Genomic DNA, 20,661 nt, shown 5'->3' with positions numbered 1-20,661 from the left:
AATTTTAAAAAGTCAAAATGAGCTACATTATAGGCTATGTATTATGAGAACAGGACTCCACTTAACCAAATAAAGTTAATGAGGACATACACACCCAGGTATTATTTGGTCATACCTCACTGTAGAATATGAGTGATTTGTATATTTCTACAATCTTTCAAAGAAAAGGTGTTACTATATTTTTAGTAGGAATCACTAATGAGTGCAGCAGCTTGTAGCTTGCAGCTTTTAAAAAAAAAACACATTTCTGACATTGAACACATTTTGGCTGACATTAAAAGGATTCCTCTCCTGGCACAATTTCACTGTCCGCTTCACCTCCAATCTCTTCGCCTGTGATAAATGACTTTGTATTAATGAATTCAGAAACCAAGTCATTAATCACAACATGTGGAAGTTACAAATTTCCTCTTCTCTTGTCACTGCATTTGAATATCACTTTCATTAAAATATTACACAAACTTTGTGAACTCAGTCGTTCTGTTCCCTGAAATATTCGCCACATCAAAAAAAAAAATCACATCAGGTCTGACAGCTCTGAGCAGCATTCAGAAATTAAACAGCTGTGGAGCCAAGATAAGCCATCTGGTTTCATTTTGTTATTTGCTATTTTTTTCCACTTCCACATGTATTTTGTTCTTTAAGATCAGGGCTTGAACAGCTTTTAAAAAGGAAATCTCAAGTACCTTCAGCATGTACCTAAACAAAAAAGTCCGGACTCCTCTCAATTGGAAAAAAAAAGCTTAAAGATTCCCCTTATTCCTACAGTCAGTGTTTATTTTACCAGCAAATCATATTAAATCTAATTGTTTGATTTGATGATTCTTAAAGTTTGCTAATTTCCAGAGTCAGGGATCAGAGGACATATTTACCTATGAATTTTTGGTTAATATAAATTATTGTGTAGATGAAAAAAATAGTAATAATATAATTTAAAACCAAGCATTTTTAAAAAGCATGTTTCTAACTTTAAGAACATAACGGTTTTCTAGCATTCAAGATAAATGGAAAAGATACCATACAACATTTTTACTTTTAAACAAGTAAAATTGACCCCGAGTAGATACTGAAAAAGAAAAATCTAGTCTTTTCATTCTTGTATCTTGAGGAAAGTACAAGTCCCTGATTTTAGTACTCTTTTCACCGTTGAAAATCCTCACCACTAGCGGCCTTGTCTTTCCCTTCCAATTACGTAGATATATAAATCTACGGGGCATTAATGTCGGGAGTCGGTTAAGTTCTGCTGCACTTGCATGCCATTGTGCAAGAAACTAAGAGTGATAGTGTTACTGAACACTTCTGTAGACTGCTGATAGCTAATCATAAAACCCGAGTAATCCTTGACGGAATTGGCATCAGTGCTCTGAATAAAAAGCAGTTTTCGTTTCATTAAAGCGTCCAGGATGATAAATGAAAGGTCAAAGGCTAACCGTTGACTACAGAGATACCAAATATCATATTCCATGGACGTGATTCTCTGGGGAAATGACTCAGCTCGCTGTTGCACTGAACCACAATGGCATAATAATCAGCTAGCAGCAGACATGGCCTATAAATAGAGCAGCACAGAGACGAAGAGGTGAAGGGGGAGAGGAAGGCAGAGGGACAAAAAGAGAAAAATTTGGAGTGTACGACAAAGCATGGATGCAACGCAGCTTTAAATAGACCAGATACACACTCATTCAAGAAAATAACATGGTCTTTTTTTATTTTCAAACAGGTAAAAAGACTTTTAAAAAGGGATACTTTGTGTGTCAAAGAGCCACAAAGGTAAGCTTGAGGGAATTACGAGATGTAAAGTACAGCAGTTAGAATCATATGGACAAATCTAGCGGTGACTGAAGAAGCCCTGAGGGTGGTTGTACTTGAATGGCTTCAGACGATTTGGACCCCTGAGGAGACAAAAGCAAGACGTCAGAGTGAAACTTTCCAGATGCCCAATTGTCTTTTTGTCACTTTTTGTGTGCTAAAGCTTTCTGTGAGTGCGTACCTGACTGTGCGCAGGCACATCTTTTCTCTGGGAAACTCTCGTGGTCCCTCCACGCTGTCATCTTGTCCTTCGGTCTCCAAATACACATCCAGGCAGACACACAGGCGTGAAATCTGATTGGTCAGGAGCTGGTGTCCTGGACGTGGCCCCTGCAGTTCAGTTTTGAACACATTGACCTCGCTCTCCATGGCCTGAAAAGGAAAGGATGAGTCAGTTAGAGCCTGAAATATCTAGATGTAAAATGAGCCTTGGCAACAACAAGTTTATAGAACATAAGTGATCAATATTGGAAAAAAAAAAAAACGCTCATACTCGAAGGTTGTCGTCAGTGCGTCCACTGCGCTCTCCCTTCCAGCTGAGGGAGAGGGAGAAAACAGGAGAGATCTCTGGGTAGCGTGGACTCAGAACCACGGCGGCCTGGAGACAAGCTGAGGAAGAAAAAAAACAGACAAGGCAGGTGGGTTGTCATTAATAAACACAAATCAAATTATGAATATTGGTCAATTTTATCATGAGTGCGAGTATTTTACCTGTCCCCCTTTCCACCACAGCCATGAAGTACAGGTCAGTCTCCTTTGCCAGCCCAGCATCAGTCACATGGCGAGTATATGGCAGCTCCTACAACAACAAAAAAAAAGGAAATATCACAGTGAGACATGTGCTGTATTTTCCTTTTTATGTCAAATATTCAATCAATCAAACTTTATTTGTATAGCACTTTTCATACAAAAGAAATGTAACACAAAGAGCTTCACATAAAAAAAGGAAATTAATAATAATAATAATAAAAAAGCAAACACCCACAGCCCAACTCCAATTCTCCACCCCTGACCCTCCATCCCACGGATCCCATTATAAACAAAGCACAAACTGAGGAAGCGCCATCTCAACGTCGAGCAGTGAGGAAACACTGGAGACAGGTTAGAAATTAATTAGATAAAATAAATAAAAATAAAGTAAGGTAAGATAAAATAAAAAAAATCATAAAAAGTAATAAAGCTAGATAAAAACATAAGAAACATTTAAAAAATGATAATAAAGAATTCAAAAGTAAAGCATGATAAAAAAATATAATAATAGACTAACAAATAATAGCAAATAAATAGATATTATTACTATAATAATACTATTTATTTGCTCAAATGTCTTCGTACCAAGTAGTCCTGGTGAGTGAAAGTTTTCCAGCGAGCCAAACGGGAGATGATCTTGGCAGGAAAGAGGTGCTGACACTCGCTGGAGACGGGGATGATGCTGTGCTCTGAGGACAGGAGCACAAACAGTCTCAGTCTAAATGTCCAAAGTCTTATTCAGGAGTACAAAAAACAGAATAACAGGAGCGCTGCTGGAGTCCCTAAATGCACCGGTGCTCTTGCAATGGGTAAACAGTGAACTCAAAAGAAGAAAATGTAAGTACAGACACCCTGAGGAAGGTGCCAGCCGACACGCGTTGGTGTTTTTGGATGTAACCCATGTAAAATAAAGGGTTTTTAACTTTTGTCAGTCCACCAGAGTGCCTGCATTTTCTTCTTTTGAGTTCTTATTCAGGAGTATTTAATGTGTGGTTGTTGGATTATAACATACCTAGAGAGGCAAACTGTTTGTGCAGAGCCAGGCGGGACTGGAGGCGTCCCCTCAGCAGCTTCATGGTGTTCTCCATGTGGCTGGCACTCAGAGAACTGCCCACACTCACACCCTGGAAAAAACAGGAACATATATTAACATTATGATGCTGTACAACGACATCTATTGCACGTCTGTCCATCCTGGGAGATGGATCCCTCCTCTGTCGCTCTCCTTGAGGTTTCTTCTTCTTTTTCCCCTGCTAAAAGGGTTTTTTTAAGGAGTTTTTCCCTGGCCGATGTGAAGGTCTAAGGACAGAGGATGTCGTACCATGTACAGTCTGTAAAGCCCTTTGAGGCAAATCTGTGATTTGTGATTTTGGGCTATATAAATAAAATTGACTTGACTTGAAAGGGAGCTTAGCTGGGATAATGCTCAATTTAAACACACACCTCTGAAGAATCTTTGGGAAAATGTAGTCCTCCGAGATTCTGAACCCACATGTAGGGATGGCCGAGCTCCTCCACATAATCAGCAAAGGTAACGATCCTAAAACAAAATGATAGAGTTTTGTTAAATTCAGCCATGTGATTTGCTACACATTTTCTCATTTCCTTTAATTACTTGACATCCTCACCCGACTTTATCAAACTGGTAGCGATTAGCTGGGTTGGGCGTTTCTCGTCCCTGATCGCCGGTGTAGAGACAGCTGAGCAAAGTGTCTGATTTCAGCAGGTCCCTGCAAAAAAAAAAGAGGCATCATTAGACTTTCCAGTCAGGGAGACAGATGCTGAAAGGGATAGTTGGCATTATTGAACAGTGGCTTTATGAGGTACTTATTCATTGTCAATGTACGGATGCTAAGCAATGCTCTGCTGTGGCCAGAGGCAGCGGCAAAACATATTTCAGCCAAAATAATAAATCTGTATCAGTTAAAGTGTATGGAATATCTTGGATATTTTCACAGCTTTACCTTCTTGTTGGACAGCTTCTTGTTGGACAGCTGTTTCAAATGGTGAACTGAAGCTGTTATCAATACTCTCTACAAAGCCACCAGACTCCACTGACAAGAACAGTCATTTTAACTCGTAGAACACAGGAGGTGCTGGTCTATCGCTGCCTCAAACTGTTTGGTCGTGATACTGTGTGACTTTGGTGAATCTGAACTAACCTGTTAAAACACCCAACTCACACAATAACACAAACAAACTGAATGAATGAGTCAGTGGTGGACAAACAACTCCTTCGCCCTGCAAGGTAAAATCAGCTACCCATCATCCCAGAGAGGGCTGCCTAACGGCAAGATTAAGCAGTGAAAATATTCTAAATATAGCATACACCTAAAGTGTTTTTTGAAAAGAACATTAGTCCCTCGTCCACAGCAGCTGATTGCTCAGCTCATCTGCCAGTACTCCTGCTCGCTTTCTTCAAACTGGATGCATGCCGACCCCCATCGACTACATGTAATACAAAAGTAAAAGTCTGAGCAAATTTTGAACTGAACGTCGCATTTAAGAAAATGCGAATTACGGACGTTTCCAGCAACTGGTTTAGAGCGAATAAACAAAGCTGCAGTGTAATGTATTGCTGTGTGTCAGTAAACAGTAGAAGAAGTAGAGATTGCGCAAGAGAAAAAAACAACGAAAACAGGTTGCTAATCTGGCAACTTTGGCCACCCACGAGAGTCTTCAGGAATTAGATTCAATCTGGCAACTTCGAAACTGTTCTTTCATGTTAGCCTGTCATGACCGGCAAAGCGGAAACAGCTCGTCAGTCAGGTGAGTTAAATGTTTGATATGTCAAAACAATAAAAAAACAAAACAAAAAAAACACCTCGAGTAAATCTTCAAAATGTGTTGACTGAAACATGACTACTGACTATGGATAAGTAGCTCATACAACTCAAAAAATCTAAACAATCCCTTTAGGTCCATGCACACACACCCTGAGCTGATGGCTGCGTTGAGGTCTGTGGTGGTGGAGACCTTGGTCTTGACCGTCATGATGTTCAGATTCATCAGGTAGTAGAAGTAGAGATGCAGGATGCTGCCATCTGTGGAGACATGATGGATTACACATAGTGATGAACTAATCCATTACTAGCTCAATACGCTCTCTAACCCCCTCTATTCATTAGTCCTCCCAGTGAACGTCCCCCTGGGTTTACTTTGCACTGCCGCGCATTAGGTACCAATAACAGGGCGTGGTCCCGACGGCAGCATGCAGCAGCACCCAGGGGATGCATCCTATGCTGATGGTCATCTTTAACGCTCCGCTCTCTGCAGTCACAGTGAACTCAGTGACACTCTGTCACTCACTGACACCTACACTGCTCTTTTTGCCTTTGCTGCAGTAAAGTGACTGCTGCAGCTGGCAGCGGTGAAGACAGCTGAGGAGAGGAGAAGGCACTAGAAACACAAGCAGAGGTTACAAAAAGACTGGTGATGAGAAAATATGCTTACAGCATGTTGTAGGTGCTGCAGACCCACGATGCTGCAAACATCTCTCTCACCTCCCTCCCTCCCTCCCTCCTCCCCCTTTAGGTAGAGTTACGCCTGCAATGCAGATCTCCCTATAATCTGTCACTATTCCTTTTATTGCCAGCAGAGGGAACACAAGGGTCAAGTGGTGTCGTGACATCATAGCAGAGTGGGTCACACTTACTTTCAGTCACTTACTATCTGGTAGGTATAGAGTTACCACAACACACAATATGGCTACGGATACATTACAGATGACTTGTAAATACTGGGGTGTAAAAACAGGGAATGGCTAAAATGCAACTATTGCGTGCAGATGTTGAAGTAATAAAGAATGTAGAGTGAGTTACCTTTACACTTGAGGTCTAAGCAGAGGGACAGAGGGTGCCTTTTCAGCATCTCCCGTCTTTTGTCATCCAGCTGGCCGCCTGTAGTTGGCCTTCTTCTCTTCTGTTAATAAGAAGAAATGGAAACAAGAGATGAAAAGAAGGAAAGGCCAAGTGCATATTTGACATTGTCAAATATCAAATAAATTCGAAAAACAATTTGCATCAATTTCCAGCTGCTTCCAGGAGAAACATGATAACTGCTTAGCGTTATAGCCCTCTTCTGTTACAGATTAAAGGAGGAGGCAGCAGGAATTAGTAAAAAAGGGTGTTTCAGATGAGCTGTCATATGCAGATGTGTCACACAGATTGCAACATAATACTTAACATTTATTACCAAATCAGCAATTTAGAAAATACATAATTCCATCACAAGAGAAACATTCAGACAGACACTCCGACAACAAAAACGAGCGCTGGTTCCGGTGCTGAGCGTGCATCGCCCGAGGTAGGCTCAGCTTACAGTCACCTCGCCATTCTTGGCAAATATTTCCCAGAATCCCCCAGCTGGCACTCGTCCGGACGCAGGAAGCAATCGATAGCTGCCGCTCCCCAACTGGCCAGACCACAATGTGTGACTGCTGGGGCTTCAGGGATAGTTTGTGTGTCCGTTGCAAAGAGGGGTGAATTAAGAAATCATCGAACCCTCTGACCTGAGGATGTTAGTGTGTGTGTGTGTGTGTGTGTGTGTGTGTGTGTGTGTGTGTTTTGGGATTAAAGCCAGGTCTGAGACTCACCGTTTTCTCTTGCTCCTCCTCTGCATCTGAGTCACTCTCATCATCTGAATGAAATCAGAGCACAAATTGTTGAAGCAACTCTCACAAATACAACATCTTGAAATATGAAACAACATGGAGTGTAACAGAAGGTTAACTGCCCAAGGAAGTTAGGTGTTTGTGTGATAAATGCACATGTTGAATGTGTGATGGCAGGAGTGTAAAGTAGTGTTTGTACCCTGGGAATCTTCTGGAGGTTTGGACAGGGCCTTGGCCTCATCCACATCACCACTGATTGAGACAGTCAGATTCTTGTCTGATACAGAAACAAAAATAAATAAACAATCAGGGCTTGCATCGCATTAAAAAAAAACTCTTTTCTGTCTTCAAACATAAGATATTTTCTAGTGACTACTTACCACAGGCCTGGCCATAGGCATTGGCTTGAACAAACAGGACATAGAGAGGTGGAGGCAGGTGGCGGGCGACCTCTGTCTGAATCTGAGCCTGTTCAAAAGGCATGGAGAGGTACTCCTGCACTGGGAGAGAGGCCTGGGAAAGAATAGAGAGAGAGTATTATATCATATAGTATTCAGAGGATCCATACATGGTGTCAACTGGTGGTGCAGCAGTTTAAACCTTCACATCAATAAAAGAAAAAAAATAGAGTTAATAAATTAAACAGGCAATATCATAAATAATAAAACAACACTTTCAAATCAATGCTCCAAGCTGCTTCCGACTGGAACAAAACCAAAGCAATGGAGTGATCCTATTAAAGCGCAACATCTTTGTAATGCGGCACCCAGACAGTCGTCATACCTGCATGATGGCATTGAGTCCTGGCTGCAAGCTTGTCAGATGTTCCTTCTTCACCTCAATGCTCTTCTGAATCTTCTCCTTTGTGGCCTGTGACTCCTTGTATTTCTCTGCCAACCTGTATCAAAACACAAACTTCAGAAAGCTGTTCTGTGCTCTCCAAAGATCCTGAAAGTCTTTAAAGATAGCTTTCGACTAAAGTGCTATGCTCTGGATGTCACCATACCATTCGTATCAATTCTCATGACACATCATTCCTCATTTGCATACCTCTTTCTCTGTTCAAGCTCCCAGTCCAGTCGTGCCAGTGTGAGCTGGTGGGGATCATTTTTTGTGAGGTGAGGCCTGGAGATGTCCTGTGGCGCCTCCTGGTAAAACTCGTCCTCAGACACCAAGTCAATCTCCTCATGCTTAGACCTGGATCAGGGAACAATCAAGTTAACTAAGCATTTTGAGTTGCATTTTGTATATGAAAGGTGCTATAATAACATGTAATATTTTTTATATCTAAGAATATATTTAATTATTTTAAATCATATAGTAATGACAGAAAGAAAAGGGTGTATGTACATTTCTAGAGTTTTATGTGATTTGTTTTTGAGAAGATAACAGCAGTAGATTTTCATTGTAAGAGCTGTTAGAGCTTAATTAGATGCTTTGTACTAACTTGAACTCCAGACACTTGCTGATCTCCTTTTGGAGGTGCATGACTTCATACAACAGGTTCTGTAACTGAAGGTGCAAGACATCCACTCTCTGCTTCGCCTGAAGGGAAAAAAGTGGCTAAAGTTACAGTTAGTTTGCAAACACAAACCCTGTGACCCTGGATATAGACACATGCCAAACAATAGACCAAGAATCAGAACCAGGATTCAATAAGAACAAGGATCAATAGGCAGGATCGGAAAATCAATACATTCTAAACAAAAAGAAACCAGAGGGTGCATAAGCCTTCTTTGCTGACAGTGGCAGCTGCTGCAGTTAGGTGTTAAAAGTAGAAACAAAGTGCTTGATGTTCAACTGGCCTTTCCCGATCAGCACAAAAGGGAGTTGAGGCAGCACTTTTTCAGCAAATGAATGGAATCGAGTAAACGTAACCCAAGCTGGTATCTTTAAATATTTCATTAAATTTGAACATCATTTGTGAGTGGTGTGGGTGTTACCTCGTGTGTCTGGTCTCTGCCTCTCTTTAGTCGCATGTGAGCCAGACGGTTGAGTTTTTTCAGATTCATGAAGTGGATGCAGCCCTGCATACGTCTCTGCTCGACTTCAGCACACTGAGAGCAGAAACAACTAGTTAGACTTTACATTTACCAATACTTCACACTGTTTGTATAGATTCTCTGCTGTGGGAATCTGAACTTATTTCTACAGGGACAAACCTGCACACCACCTGGATGAGTTTAATATTGTGACTTAATTTTTACTGACATAATCTGACTATGAAATCAGTCTGTAATTACAGAATAGTTTGGATGTGCATCTCTAAAGTCCGAGTCTTACCCCCTCCTTGGCACCATTGGCTTTCAGCTCCTGGATCTCATTCATGAGTGTGGCCAAACTCTCACATGACTCTTTGTACTGCAGAAAGTCCTGCTCAGGGTCTCTGCCATCCAGCTCCACCTCCTCACTATACACACGCACATCCTGAAAAAAGAAAACATCAATCAACATCCATATATACAATATATCAAACCACTGGCAGCCATATTTTAAGTTGAGTTTACTCTTCACACTCTACACAACTGCTAATAAGTGGTGAATGACTGAGTTGATTCAGCTTACAAACTTTAAGACTCTGAACTTTAATTTTATTACTTTTCATTCATTATTTATCAGGACAATGTCCACTAATCAACATTTCTGTAAGGCTACAGTGTTAGCCAGCTGGCTCATTTTAACAGCAGTACTTTGGCAAGATGTTTCCCCAGTGAGGTGATGGAGGACAACAGGACACCATAAAGACACCAACTGCAACAAAATTAGCATTCTCTTTCGCAAGCCAAAGAAGGCAGGAACAGTAATACATCAACGATGTCCACTATTCAGTAAATGTAGCCAGCAATCATTAGGAACGCAACAAATCTCAATCATGTAAGTATCTAATATGTGCTCACATAGTTCATTTATCTACAAGGGTTGTGTTTTTCAATAACATGACGACTTCTAGCCCTATAAAGCAGATTTAATCGTGTCAAGACTTTCACCTGTAATAAATATTTTAGTGAAAGATGAAAAAGCATAATGTTACTCACTGGAATAGAGTGAAAGGACCTAGCACTGGGTTGTCTACTTCAGGTAATCTAATGAGTGGCTGGTAGATTTTGGAGAACACCAGTCACAGAGGCAAGTGGACAAAAAAGTACATTTCCAGCCGTGGTCTACTCTAATTTCACGACAACCTTTTCATTTTCATATCATCACACTGTTAAAATAATCGCCTAAGTCATTTTTTGTCAAAATTGTTTTTTTTGCCTAAATCATCTCCTCATGACACCGGCCACCTATGGTAAAATCACCTACATCTTCAGTTGATCAGATCATGTGATTTTACCCCTTCAAGATAATGGCCTATGTCAAGTGTGCGACTTAAGCAGATTTATTATGCCTAAGTCAAAATAAAATGTGACTAAGGCAATTTTTTGAACATGCCTTTGTGACTTAAGCAAGATATGGTAACACTTTGAAGTAAAATTAATGCTCATGATACTTGTCATGTTTCTGACAGGCTTGTGTGACTCTTATGTAGACACCTTCAAAATAAAGTGATACCATATCTTGCTTAAGTCACAATGTGACACAAAGTCATTTATTTCTCTTAAGTTACATAATTTACACACAGTGTTATTAATATGACAATAGCCATCCTTTGTTTCATTCTTTTTGGGTGAAATGATCAATAAATGTCATATTACACTTTAGGTGAAGTTTTTTGTGTTTCCTGCAAAGCTTGAAAAAATGAAGTAGGCGATTATTTTAATAGGGTGACGATATCTGAGCTACATTGCTTAATGGCACCTTGTTAAAGGTCATTTTTGCTGCTGACAGAGGACCTTGATCCCAGTACTTCTGCTAGTGGTCTCCCTACACACCGCTACCCTCAACCGGTCCCTCCCGGGGGTCTCCTACCTGCGGATCCCCTTCCCCGCGACCTCGCTTCATCTCCGGGGTCCCTCCTTCACTTCGGAGGACCTTCGACTTTCGCTTCTTCAAGTCCGACGACATGGGTAGCTAGATAACAATTGGGTGCATACAGAGTGTTAATACAATAAAACAGAGATGAGCCAAGCAAACTTTCAGCTACTTACAGCCACGTACGCTTCTACTATATCACTATATTAGCAAGCTAGCTAGTGTTAGCACTGCTCTGTGATAGCTTAATAGCTTATTGGCTAACAACCGTTAGCTTGTCGGCTCATAAAGGCAGGTTTCCAATCATATATTAAAAGCCGTCAATATATTGTATGTTTGATGTGCTCTCTATAATTATCCACATACCTCCGTGTTGCAAAAATACGCCCGTAAGTCTTAAATCGTGTGAAAATGCACATGTACTGGATACTTTTGTTTAACGGCAAAGCACCGAAGACGGACGGAAGCTCCGCTGTGCCAAAAAACCTCCGAGCGGAGAGCCAAAGGAGAAGCCAGCAGCTACACTGCCACCTACTGTAAGTCATTTAAAATGACCGCACTACACTAAAAAAATGAATTAGTGTATACCTTTTCCGTGTGTATTGTTAATTCCAAAATGCAACTCGAAATAATAATAAATTGCCAATAATGAATGAATATATATATATATAGTAAAGTAAAAATGTAGCAATACCGCAATCATTTAAAAATGTATACATGCAGTCATGGAAAAAATTAAAAGACCACCCTATACAACCCTGATAATGCGTAATACAACTAAATGTAGATGTTTGGACAAATATAATGACAACTACAAAATAGCTCATATTTTCCCTGGTTTTCTTGATAATAGCCAACAATCATTATCAAGAAAACCATGGAAAATGGCTAGATATCAGCTCCTAAATTATACTCTTATGAGCTATTTTAGTTGTTAACATTATATATGTCCAAACAAATGTTCCTTTAGTTGTACCAGGCACTAAAATGAACAATAAAGTGAACAAAACAAGGGTGGTCTAATACATTTTTTTCCATGACTGTATATATATCGACAGTATTTACCGTTTTGTAAATATAATAACTAGACTTTAATACTATTTTGTCTGTTTTTCTTTTTGTTATACTTTACCAAAACCTGTTTACTTGGAAAGAAATAGGCTGTAAAGAGAGAATTGTCCAACCTATGTTGAATGCAAGATAGACAGACCTTAAGACCAAATATGATTAATACCTATAGTATATGTACTATACTGTCTTCTTGTCTTTATTTACCCTAATTTTGTCTTGCTCTTGTTGGCCGCACTGTTTAGCCTTTTGGGGTTTCATTGCCTTCTGCCTGGCTCTGCTTGTCAAAGCATTTTGTAAATGCCTTTTTAAAAGTTGCTACATAAATAAAGTTATTATTAATATACTCTATACTGTGTAAACTGAGTACTTGAACATATGTACTTATTACATTTCACAACTGATTAAGACAATATAGGCCAAATACATTCAAAGATGATTTATTCACAGTTCAACATTAAAAAAATATACAGACACATATGACAAAGATGAGCATATTGGAGTTAACACAAAAAGGCCAATGTTTGCTCTACTTATTCTCTTTTAAACTTAGCAGACCACATTATCAGTCAGTCCACGCTCACTTGGCCATATCTATCAGACTCTGCAAAGACGTGGGCACCCACGTCTTCTCTCCTTGCACAAACACAACCCCTCTGTCGATGTAGATGACAATACGGCCGAATGTGTACAGCTGTTTGCCCTCGTGTCGCTTGGCCACTAAGGGCATGAAGACAATGTTGTTCTCCTCTGCCTTAGTCTGGATTAGATCTTTAAAGTTAGTCGGCACACCAGCACTGATGCCTCTATGAGCCACACTCTCGGCATCTCTGCGCTCCTGCATCGCCTCATACTGGAAGTCCTTTCGTCTCTCTGTCTGTGTTAGATATGCAATATTCTCTCTTGCACCAGGTTGCATATATCCACCTGTGGATATGAAAAAGAATTAGTGTTCTAAAATGTTTTGTTGCTGCAGTGAAAAAAAACCCCAGCTGAATTACCATAAGTGTATAAAGGAATGTTGTTCTATAGTATTCATTTGGTTACTTTCTATAACCGTGTTGAATACCCACCCATGCCTGAAGACACTGCGCGGTTCATGATGTCCAAAGCTTCGTTGAATTTCTCTTTAATGAGCGGTTGTGACAGCAAGGCGTCACTAAACCTGCCCTTCCAACCCAGGTACCAGTTAGTGATTTCCTCATAGTTCGGACTGTTGCTCAACCATGAACACAGGACCTGTAATCACCCAAAGAGACGCAACAAAGTCACCAAAAAAACACTGCATTAAATTAAATATGTACAAAAAACAACTGCAGGTAAGTCCATAGTAACTGCTTTCTGATCTGTGTTAGTATATTCACAGACCTGTAACCACTTTGTGAAGAAGTTTTTGTCCAGCAGGGACACAAGGCTAGAGGGGGACAACATGGCCTCCCATTCCATCACCCAGTTAAATGGCTCCATCTGCTGCTGGTGAGGGTTGATAACGAGCTCTTCCAGACACAGAGCTGAGGAGAGACACAGGAGATATGCCATGAAGAGGAGAAACCAGTGGAAAAAAAATGGACAGGAAAAGATAAGACTGCAGACATGTCACTGATTCAGACATACCTAGCTTAGGGATGATATTTTTCACCATGAAGGCCTCCCAAGCACCTGGCGTGAAAACGTCTTTCCAGGGCTGCAGGATGAGGCGGGCTGATGCGTCGCTGGGATGCCAACGCTGCAAAGCATTGGACAGTTTGCTCCTGATTGGTGGGTAAAGAGGCTCGAGACGTGATTGGAGGAGAGGCAGCCAAGGATGGATCCAGGAGTGGATGGGCACCGTGTCAGTTAAAGGGTTCCAGTTATCCACCTATCAAACAGGAATGAATAAAAGCTGCTCAGAATGCAAGTAAATTAGATGAAATGATCAAACTACATCCAAGTAAATGTGTCTTTAAATGAGGATGTTTCTTGCCTCTCGCTGTAGTCGGGGTAAAATCAGCTGCTCCATCAGGTGTTCCAGGATCCACACGGGAAGAAGAGGAGCCCACACTTCCACACAGTCCACCATTGGGCCTACTATACGTGGCTGCCAGCTTGTCACACAGGGCCGCATCACTGGGATCAACACTTCCCACAACAGTCTGGACAGACAAAGACAGGACACACGTCATAAACACATGTAGCCAAAAACAGGCTGTAACACTGGGCAATGAAGCGTTGTGAATTCCCAGGAAGCATTGCCTGTTTCCTTATTATATCATATTTATATTACTTTATGTTTTATGTGTTTAACATTACCTGTGGTAAGGGTCCATGTTTGAATCTGGGGCACTGGTATGGAGATCTCTAGATTCAAGGATTGCTCTCCACTGGCCGATGTCTTCCAGGCAATAAGAGCTGTCCTAAAATAACAAAAAAAAAAAAAACAGTCTGAGAAGTGGTAGCTTCTTAGTTGATTTTTAAAGTATGCAGTTACCACAAAAGAAGATAATTACAAAAGCATACCTTCAGAGGGTCCCAGGAACGAAGTTTCTCTTTGAGTAATGGCTGAACGACAGCTACTGCCAGGTCTGCTAAACCCATTGTCTTGTATTCTTCATAATAGTCTGTTTGTAAAGTCTCAAAGATCCGAGCACACTCCTGAAGAAAGTAAAACAGTTACTTACAGTTATATGGATGGGACAACAGAGAAAGGGATAACAAACTGAAACAGCCTGATAGCTGTAGATGTTAGTCTCTGAGTGTGTTTACTGTATATGCACCTGCAGGCTGGGTCCCTCCCCAGGTGCCATCTCCCCGGAAGGAAAACGCGCCACCAACGCTAGAACAGCCTCCATTCTCTGGATGGCATCCTGTTCTGCATCCAGTCTGTTTTGCAGTGCTCGTGACTCGTGGCTCAGAGACACAACTACATCTTTTTCATGCTGCAGACGTCTGGCGGACTGCAGGAAGTAAAAAGTAAGACAGCAAAAGAGAAAGCATGTCAGTATGTGATAGTAGAAGTAGCAACTTGTGGATATTAGGCAGATATTTTTAGTTCCCTCATACCTGTAATATGTCCTGTTCTGTCAGGTCTATCAGCAGCTGCAGATTATGTTCGAGTTCAGGGAGAGCAAAGCCAGATCCTTTCTGATCCTGAGTGGACAAACTTGGTGGACCTTCGTCTGGAACACTGTGCTTGTTGGACATCTGACTGTAACTGTAATACACCTTTTGTTCTCTTCCAGTCATATCTATTACCTAAAGACAGGAGCAGACAACTTGCTGTGTTATCCAAAGGGGCTGAGTGTAAAAGAGCAATTAACCTAAGTTACTGATGCTTATTACAACATTACAGGCTAATTCAATAGTGCCCTGATAACATTCCTGAGACCGACACAAAGGAATTAATGGAAGTCTTTTCAAACATACCTTGACCTGTGCCAACTCTCCAGCGGATGCCGCTGTACTGCGCCCTGCCAGCTTGCCTTTAGCCTTCAGCTCGTCCACAGTCCTGTAAGAGTACTTAGGTTTCTTCTTTCCTAAAGAGCCTACAGGATCCTTACGCCACTGGCCTAGCTCCTTCTGAAACTCCTACACAGACAGACATTGAGAAACATGTTAAGGAAAAAAGTTGAATGACTCGTCAATATCACCTCTGCTATATAGTGTAACAGTTGGTGTAGCTGGGAAAAGGGGCATTTTTTTAACAACACTCTACCTTTTCCTCCTCCTCCTCCGAATCGACCACAGGAAAATCCTGAAGACTCTGGACAGTGCGTTCATTGCCATAAGCACCCACTGCTCCCTTGCCTTTACGAACTTTTGCCTCAATTGGGTTTATAATACCTGCAGAAATAAAAGGTTGCAAAGTCAAAGTATATCAACTCTACTCTGCGGCTTCTGTAAAACACACACTACTACTGAATATCTAAATAACATAGCCTCTTCAGGCCTCTCACCTTGAGCATTCTTGCCCAGGCCTTTGCCTGGTTGGTAGCCCATTTTCTGCAAGAGTTTCTGTCCAATTCCCTTAGTGTGCTTCTCCCAGTTACCAATGCCTTTACCAGACTGAATGCCACCTGCAAACCTCTGGGATTGGTTCCCTCGGAAATTACCCTAGCAAAAACAAAATAAAAGACATGTTTTTTTCAATAAACAACGTTACAAAATGCACTCCAGTGGATTAGGAAGATATGCACAACAAAATTTACCATCTGGAGTTTTTTGGGAGCTGTGGTGCGAAGAGGTGCTGAAGGAGCATCATCTTCAGAGTCATCAGAGCCTCCTTCAACTTTTTCTTGCTGTTTCTCCTCAGCTGCAGGCTTACGCAGACCAGCACTCACAAAGTTCACTGGAGCACTGTAGTCTTTAGATCTAGTAAAAAAACACAGATAATCAAATTATTTCGTTAACAATTGTTTTTTTGTTTTTTTAAAAGCAGCAGTTAGGGTGTCAATCATTTCTATTAACATAAATACAATAGAGTCTTGTATTCAAGTCTATTCACCCTTTAGTGTTCTTCTGTTAGGTTTAGGTTAGATATAGAAGAGGTAGTAACTAGGATTGGGACAGTGGGTTCATATTAAGGTACTATAACAGCAGCACTGGGGCAGCAACATAAACAAACCCATATCTTACTTCTTTCCTCCAAAGCTAGGCCTCTCATCTTCATCTGAGTCCCTGTCAGCCCAGATCCCATAGGTGGCCTGCTCCTTGGTCTGCCTGTGTCTGCGGCGGTCTGGGTTGAACTCATTGGCCAGGTCCCAGTCTGTCACCTCAAAGCTCTCCACCTCCACACCTTCCTCCTCCTCCTCTCTCCTCCCATACAGATGGGACATAGACATCTCTGGGTATCGCAACAAAACAGAGTAACGTTAGCAAGATAGTTACAGTAGTAGAACCCCCAAATGACTAGCTACAGTAAGAATTATTTCCATGACAACCAAGAAATCTCAATCTGCTGATGAAAACTCTGAAGAAAGCTAGTTATTAAGTTGAGCTTTCATCCAATACGCTAATTGTTTTGAATGGTCTGTAGCTAAGATCATGTGCTCATTGTATCTTGTCCAGATATGAGATCAAGAGAAATAATACAACTTTATTAATAGCACACCGAGGAAATCTAGATATAGAAAATGGATTAAATGAAACAAAATAAAAACACATGATGGAAAATTGCACAAGATAATTAACAAATGAGCTGGATTACTATAGTAGCATTTTATCTTACAGAAAACAATAGTAACAGGATAATTTCAAACACGTTAGCGAGTAATGACACATCATTACTGTTCGTAAACATTTCTAAAGAACTATGAATCTACACTTATCTGCCCCCATGGCGCAAACACAACGTGAAGACAAGCTAATATTTATTAGCAAAAGCTAACAGTAGCTAATGTAAACTGCTCGATTTAACCGGCAAACTTGCGTATTGGAAAATAATGGGGAAAAGTGATTTACATAACTCACTTGAAACGTTCGTTATCCCTCTACCACCAAAATTAGGTATGTATTAATTCATCTGTGGCAGTAATGAAAAGTAACTCAGCAAACTAGGTAGCTTCGTTTTACAGACAGAAAACACAAGTACTTCCGGTTGTCACCGAAACTGCCGGTGTTGCACCAAAATTTACACCCCGAAAAGGTCGTTCCATGCATAGACGTATATGTCTATGGTTCCATGGGGTGTATGTACCTCAATTCTACCTGGATGTCTCGGTTTTTTATTAAGAGAAAAAATCTACAAAAAAATCACTTTCATTTAGTTTTTCGAATTATGATAGTCCAGGCGGAAAACAATATTTTAAAGCATTTCTTTGTATAATGCATTACCAATAGTTTGGCCAGCAGATGTCGCCATTTACAACTGCAAAACGCTCCGAAAATGAATAATGTTCAACATTAATAAAACGATTTAATACATAATTAACATAATCAATGAATACGAATGGATAAAGCTATCAATTACTCGTCTTCAGTCCGTTGTGTGACCACGAATTACCAGTAATTTGACAAACCCGAGGATACAGCAGCACGGAATTTTTTATTTTTTTTTATTTTGCATTTTTATTTTATTTTATTATAACTTTGTTTCATAAACATAAAAAAACATACAATTAATTACAAAATCATTTCATATGTATATTCTACGCCGGGGGGGAAGAGCTTACAGTAATATATTTAATAGTTCACAAATATCAACTGTTCTGCCTGAGCTCATTGTGAAAGGCAACAAAAGATGGTTTTCTTCGAGCAAATTTACATTTATAAATATGAAATTTCGCCATCAGTATGATGAGGTTTATAATAAATATTTCATTGAGTTTCTTTATTTTTGTTCAAGTCAAAGAGCCCAAATAGTACATCCCTCCAAAACAATTCAAAATCTTTATAGCAGCACAGAATACAAAATTTTGGCATGACACCGGAAGTGGAAATACGTGTTACACTCAAAATAGTCCCATTTTCAGACTCTCCAACCCATGGCAACACTTAAATTAGAACTTTGGTAGTAAAATGAATATTTTTATCAGCTATGTGTATATGTACACGGGTCACCGGTAAATAAGCATAGATGTCAGACACCGGGGCGGAGTGGCAGGTTGCCGGGCGACGAAAAGGCGCAGCGCGGAAATCAAAATCAGTTCAGGTGTCTTCAAATTCAGCATGCTGTCAGGAGCAGCTGGACACTGGGAAAACTGTTAAACGAATCCGAGACACATTGTAAGAAGTCCAGTTAAGCGCGAAAGTCCTGAAGTATCATTTATGTTTCAGGTGGGGTCCAGTAACTCTGCTTATCCTTTTCCTTTGTAGGTCTGAGTTAAGATGCGAGGAATTTTGGCATGAGTGGAAAGGTGAGTCAGCTGGACAAGCCGAGTTTTTTTTAAATTTTTTTTTTTTTTAACCAAATATTGTGTTTGGCTGTGGAATTATTTACCTTTCAGCTTAGTGAATCTTTCGGGACTCTTGTTTTCAGAACAGCTGCTGGTGGCAGGATCAGCAGCCCTCTCAAAACCAACAGAGAACCCGGACCCTGAGGGCCCCACGGACCAGCTGGGGAGCAGCAGAGATGGCAGACTGCACCAGCAGCTGGAGTGTGTGTGTTATGGCCTGGGCTCCTTTTCCTCTTGTGTCTCTGCTCGCTTCCAGCTTGCCATGTTGCTGCTGCTGCTGGATGCAGGACAGGTGAGATGATGTGTTTATCTAATAAGATAACAATCAACATTAGACCCTGTTTATTATTTATGAAAATGCTGTGTCTTACTGCTACTCCTCCCTTTAGATACCACTGAAGGACTGCTCTGTGTATGACCCTGTATTCTCATCTGGAGAGAGGGATGTTTTGAGAGAGCTGGGTCTGACTGTGCTCACAGAAAATGAGGTCAGTATTTGGCCACTTGTGTTTTTTATCCTCTCAGAGAAGTGAAAAACAGCTGTTCAGTATGGAGAACAAATGCATAGTGATGGTGTTGTTTAATGTTTCAGCTCATTGGATACAAATGACAAACCCTTACAGTACTGGCAAGTGGATTAAAATACAAGAAGTACAAAACACTGGCCTAAAACCTAAGATGATTTAGCTCAGGCAAGTTTCAGGTTGCTGCATGTTGATTTTCATAGCAAAATCTCTCACTGTAGTCTCACTGTGTTGTGCAGGAGGGAAAGCGTCTGGCGACTAAACCCACACTCTTTTACCTGATGCATTGTGGGAAGGCCCTGTACAACAACCTTCTGTGGAAGAACTGGAGTACACAATGTCTTCCTCTGGTGATTATCATTGGAAACAGCTTCAATGGCATGAAGGAAAGGTTAGTATAAGAAATTAATGATGGAAATTGTGCAAAAGAAATTAGAGGAGAGGAGAAGTGACTTGTCCTGTCTGTCAATCCAACAGGACCATTGATAGAGAGTTCAAGCGGGATTACGGCTACATCACTCAGGCTGTGTCTGTGTGTGATGAGAGACAGCTGCCTTGTCCCTCCCGTCTGATCGACGTCTTCAGTGACACAGCAGTCATCACCTTCCCTACCAGCAACCTTAACAGACTCCCACAATCCACCTGGGCAGAGCTGCCTGAGCCAGAGTACAAACACTGCCCTGATTTGGAAATAATTCAGAGGGAAACACAAAGCTGAGACGGGATGAACAAGAAAAAGAGAGTTCTGTATGTTTTTATAATTTGTTTTTTAAATAAATGAATCCTGCTTTAATTGGAGGATTGAATCTTGAAATGCTGTTGTGACGGTTTGTCTCAGGGCCTTATTGGAGAAAAAAAACTGTTGCAACCTGTTTCTAACCCCTCTGATGATTTCATTTCTCACCTTGGGGCAGTGACGAACAGGTGTACTCCAGGAAAATGGGACCTCACTGGGTGAGGTTCCAGGAAAATCAAACCACATTCTGACCACACCCATCAGTGATTCTGGGTGCAGCTGGGTGTGGTTCCTGTTGTTCAGCAGGTGGGACATGAGACTCTCTGGATATCAAACTCTTTTTCTCTTTATGGGAACTAGGGGGTGTAAAAAGATATATAT

General features: G+C 40.8%; 3 protein-coding genes across 3 annotated transcripts; 1 reads left to right on the top strand and 2 right to left on the bottom strand.

Moving 5' to 3' along the window:
- Positions 1-1,681: 1,681 nt before the first annotated feature.
- thoc5 (THO complex 5) lies at positions 1,682-11,606 on the bottom strand. Its single transcript, XM_059337797.1, has 20 exons — positions 11,450-11,606; positions 11,081-11,182; positions 9,455-9,598; positions 9,115-9,228; positions 8,619-8,716; positions 8,222-8,368; positions 7,955-8,069; positions 7,552-7,684; positions 7,371-7,448; positions 7,154-7,197; positions 6,381-6,480; positions 5,495-5,603; positions 4,188-4,289; positions 4,003-4,099; positions 3,572-3,683; positions 3,145-3,248; positions 2,521-2,608; positions 2,303-2,418; positions 1,991-2,181; positions 1,682-1,892 (listed from the first exon to the last, which is right to left on the bottom strand). Exons 2-20 carry the CDS (start codon positions 11,174-11,176, stop codon positions 1,829-1,831), a joined length of 2,052 nt encoding a protein of 683 aa, XP_059193780.1. The 5' UTR covers positions 11,177-11,182; positions 11,450-11,606; the 3' UTR covers positions 1,682-1,828.
- Positions 11,607-12,575: 969 nt separating this feature from the next.
- On the bottom strand, positions 12,576-17,774 carry tfip11 (tuftelin interacting protein 11). Its single transcript, XM_059337788.1, has 15 exons — positions 17,597-17,774; positions 16,763-16,970; positions 16,336-16,498; positions 16,084-16,240; positions 15,843-15,970; positions 15,554-15,715; positions 15,191-15,382; positions 14,905-15,084; positions 14,648-14,782; positions 14,441-14,544; positions 14,115-14,283; positions 13,766-14,009; positions 13,520-13,662; positions 13,225-13,390; positions 12,576-13,078 (listed from the first exon to the last, which is right to left on the bottom strand). The coding sequence occupies exons 2-15, from the start codon at positions 16,966-16,968 to the stop codon at positions 12,732-12,734; spliced, it is 2,496 nt and encodes an 831-aa protein (XP_059193771.1). The 5' UTR covers positions 16,969-16,970; positions 17,597-17,774; the 3' UTR covers positions 12,576-12,731.
- A 774-nt stretch (positions 17,775-18,548) lies between these two features.
- srrd (SRR1 domain containing) lies at positions 18,549-20,358 on the top strand. Its single transcript, XM_059337803.1, has 6 exons — positions 18,549-18,850; positions 18,941-18,981; positions 19,104-19,312; positions 19,410-19,508; positions 19,784-19,935; positions 20,022-20,358. Exons 1-6 carry the CDS (start codon positions 18,702-18,704, stop codon positions 20,260-20,262), a joined length of 891 nt encoding a protein of 296 aa, XP_059193786.1. The 5' UTR covers positions 18,549-18,701; the 3' UTR covers positions 20,263-20,358.
- The last annotated feature ends 303 nt before the right edge of the window (positions 20,359-20,661 follow it).

This window comes from Centropristis striata, chromosome 7 (genome assembly GCF_030273125.1).
Source record: "Centropristis striata isolate RG_2023a ecotype Rhode Island chromosome 7, C.striata_1.0, whole genome shotgun sequence".
Taxonomy (NCBI): domain Eukaryota; kingdom Metazoa; phylum Chordata; class Actinopteri; order Perciformes; family Serranidae; genus Centropristis; species Centropristis striata.
Note: the sequence above shows the minus strand (reverse complement) of the source record. Positions and strands in the feature narration are given on the sequence as shown.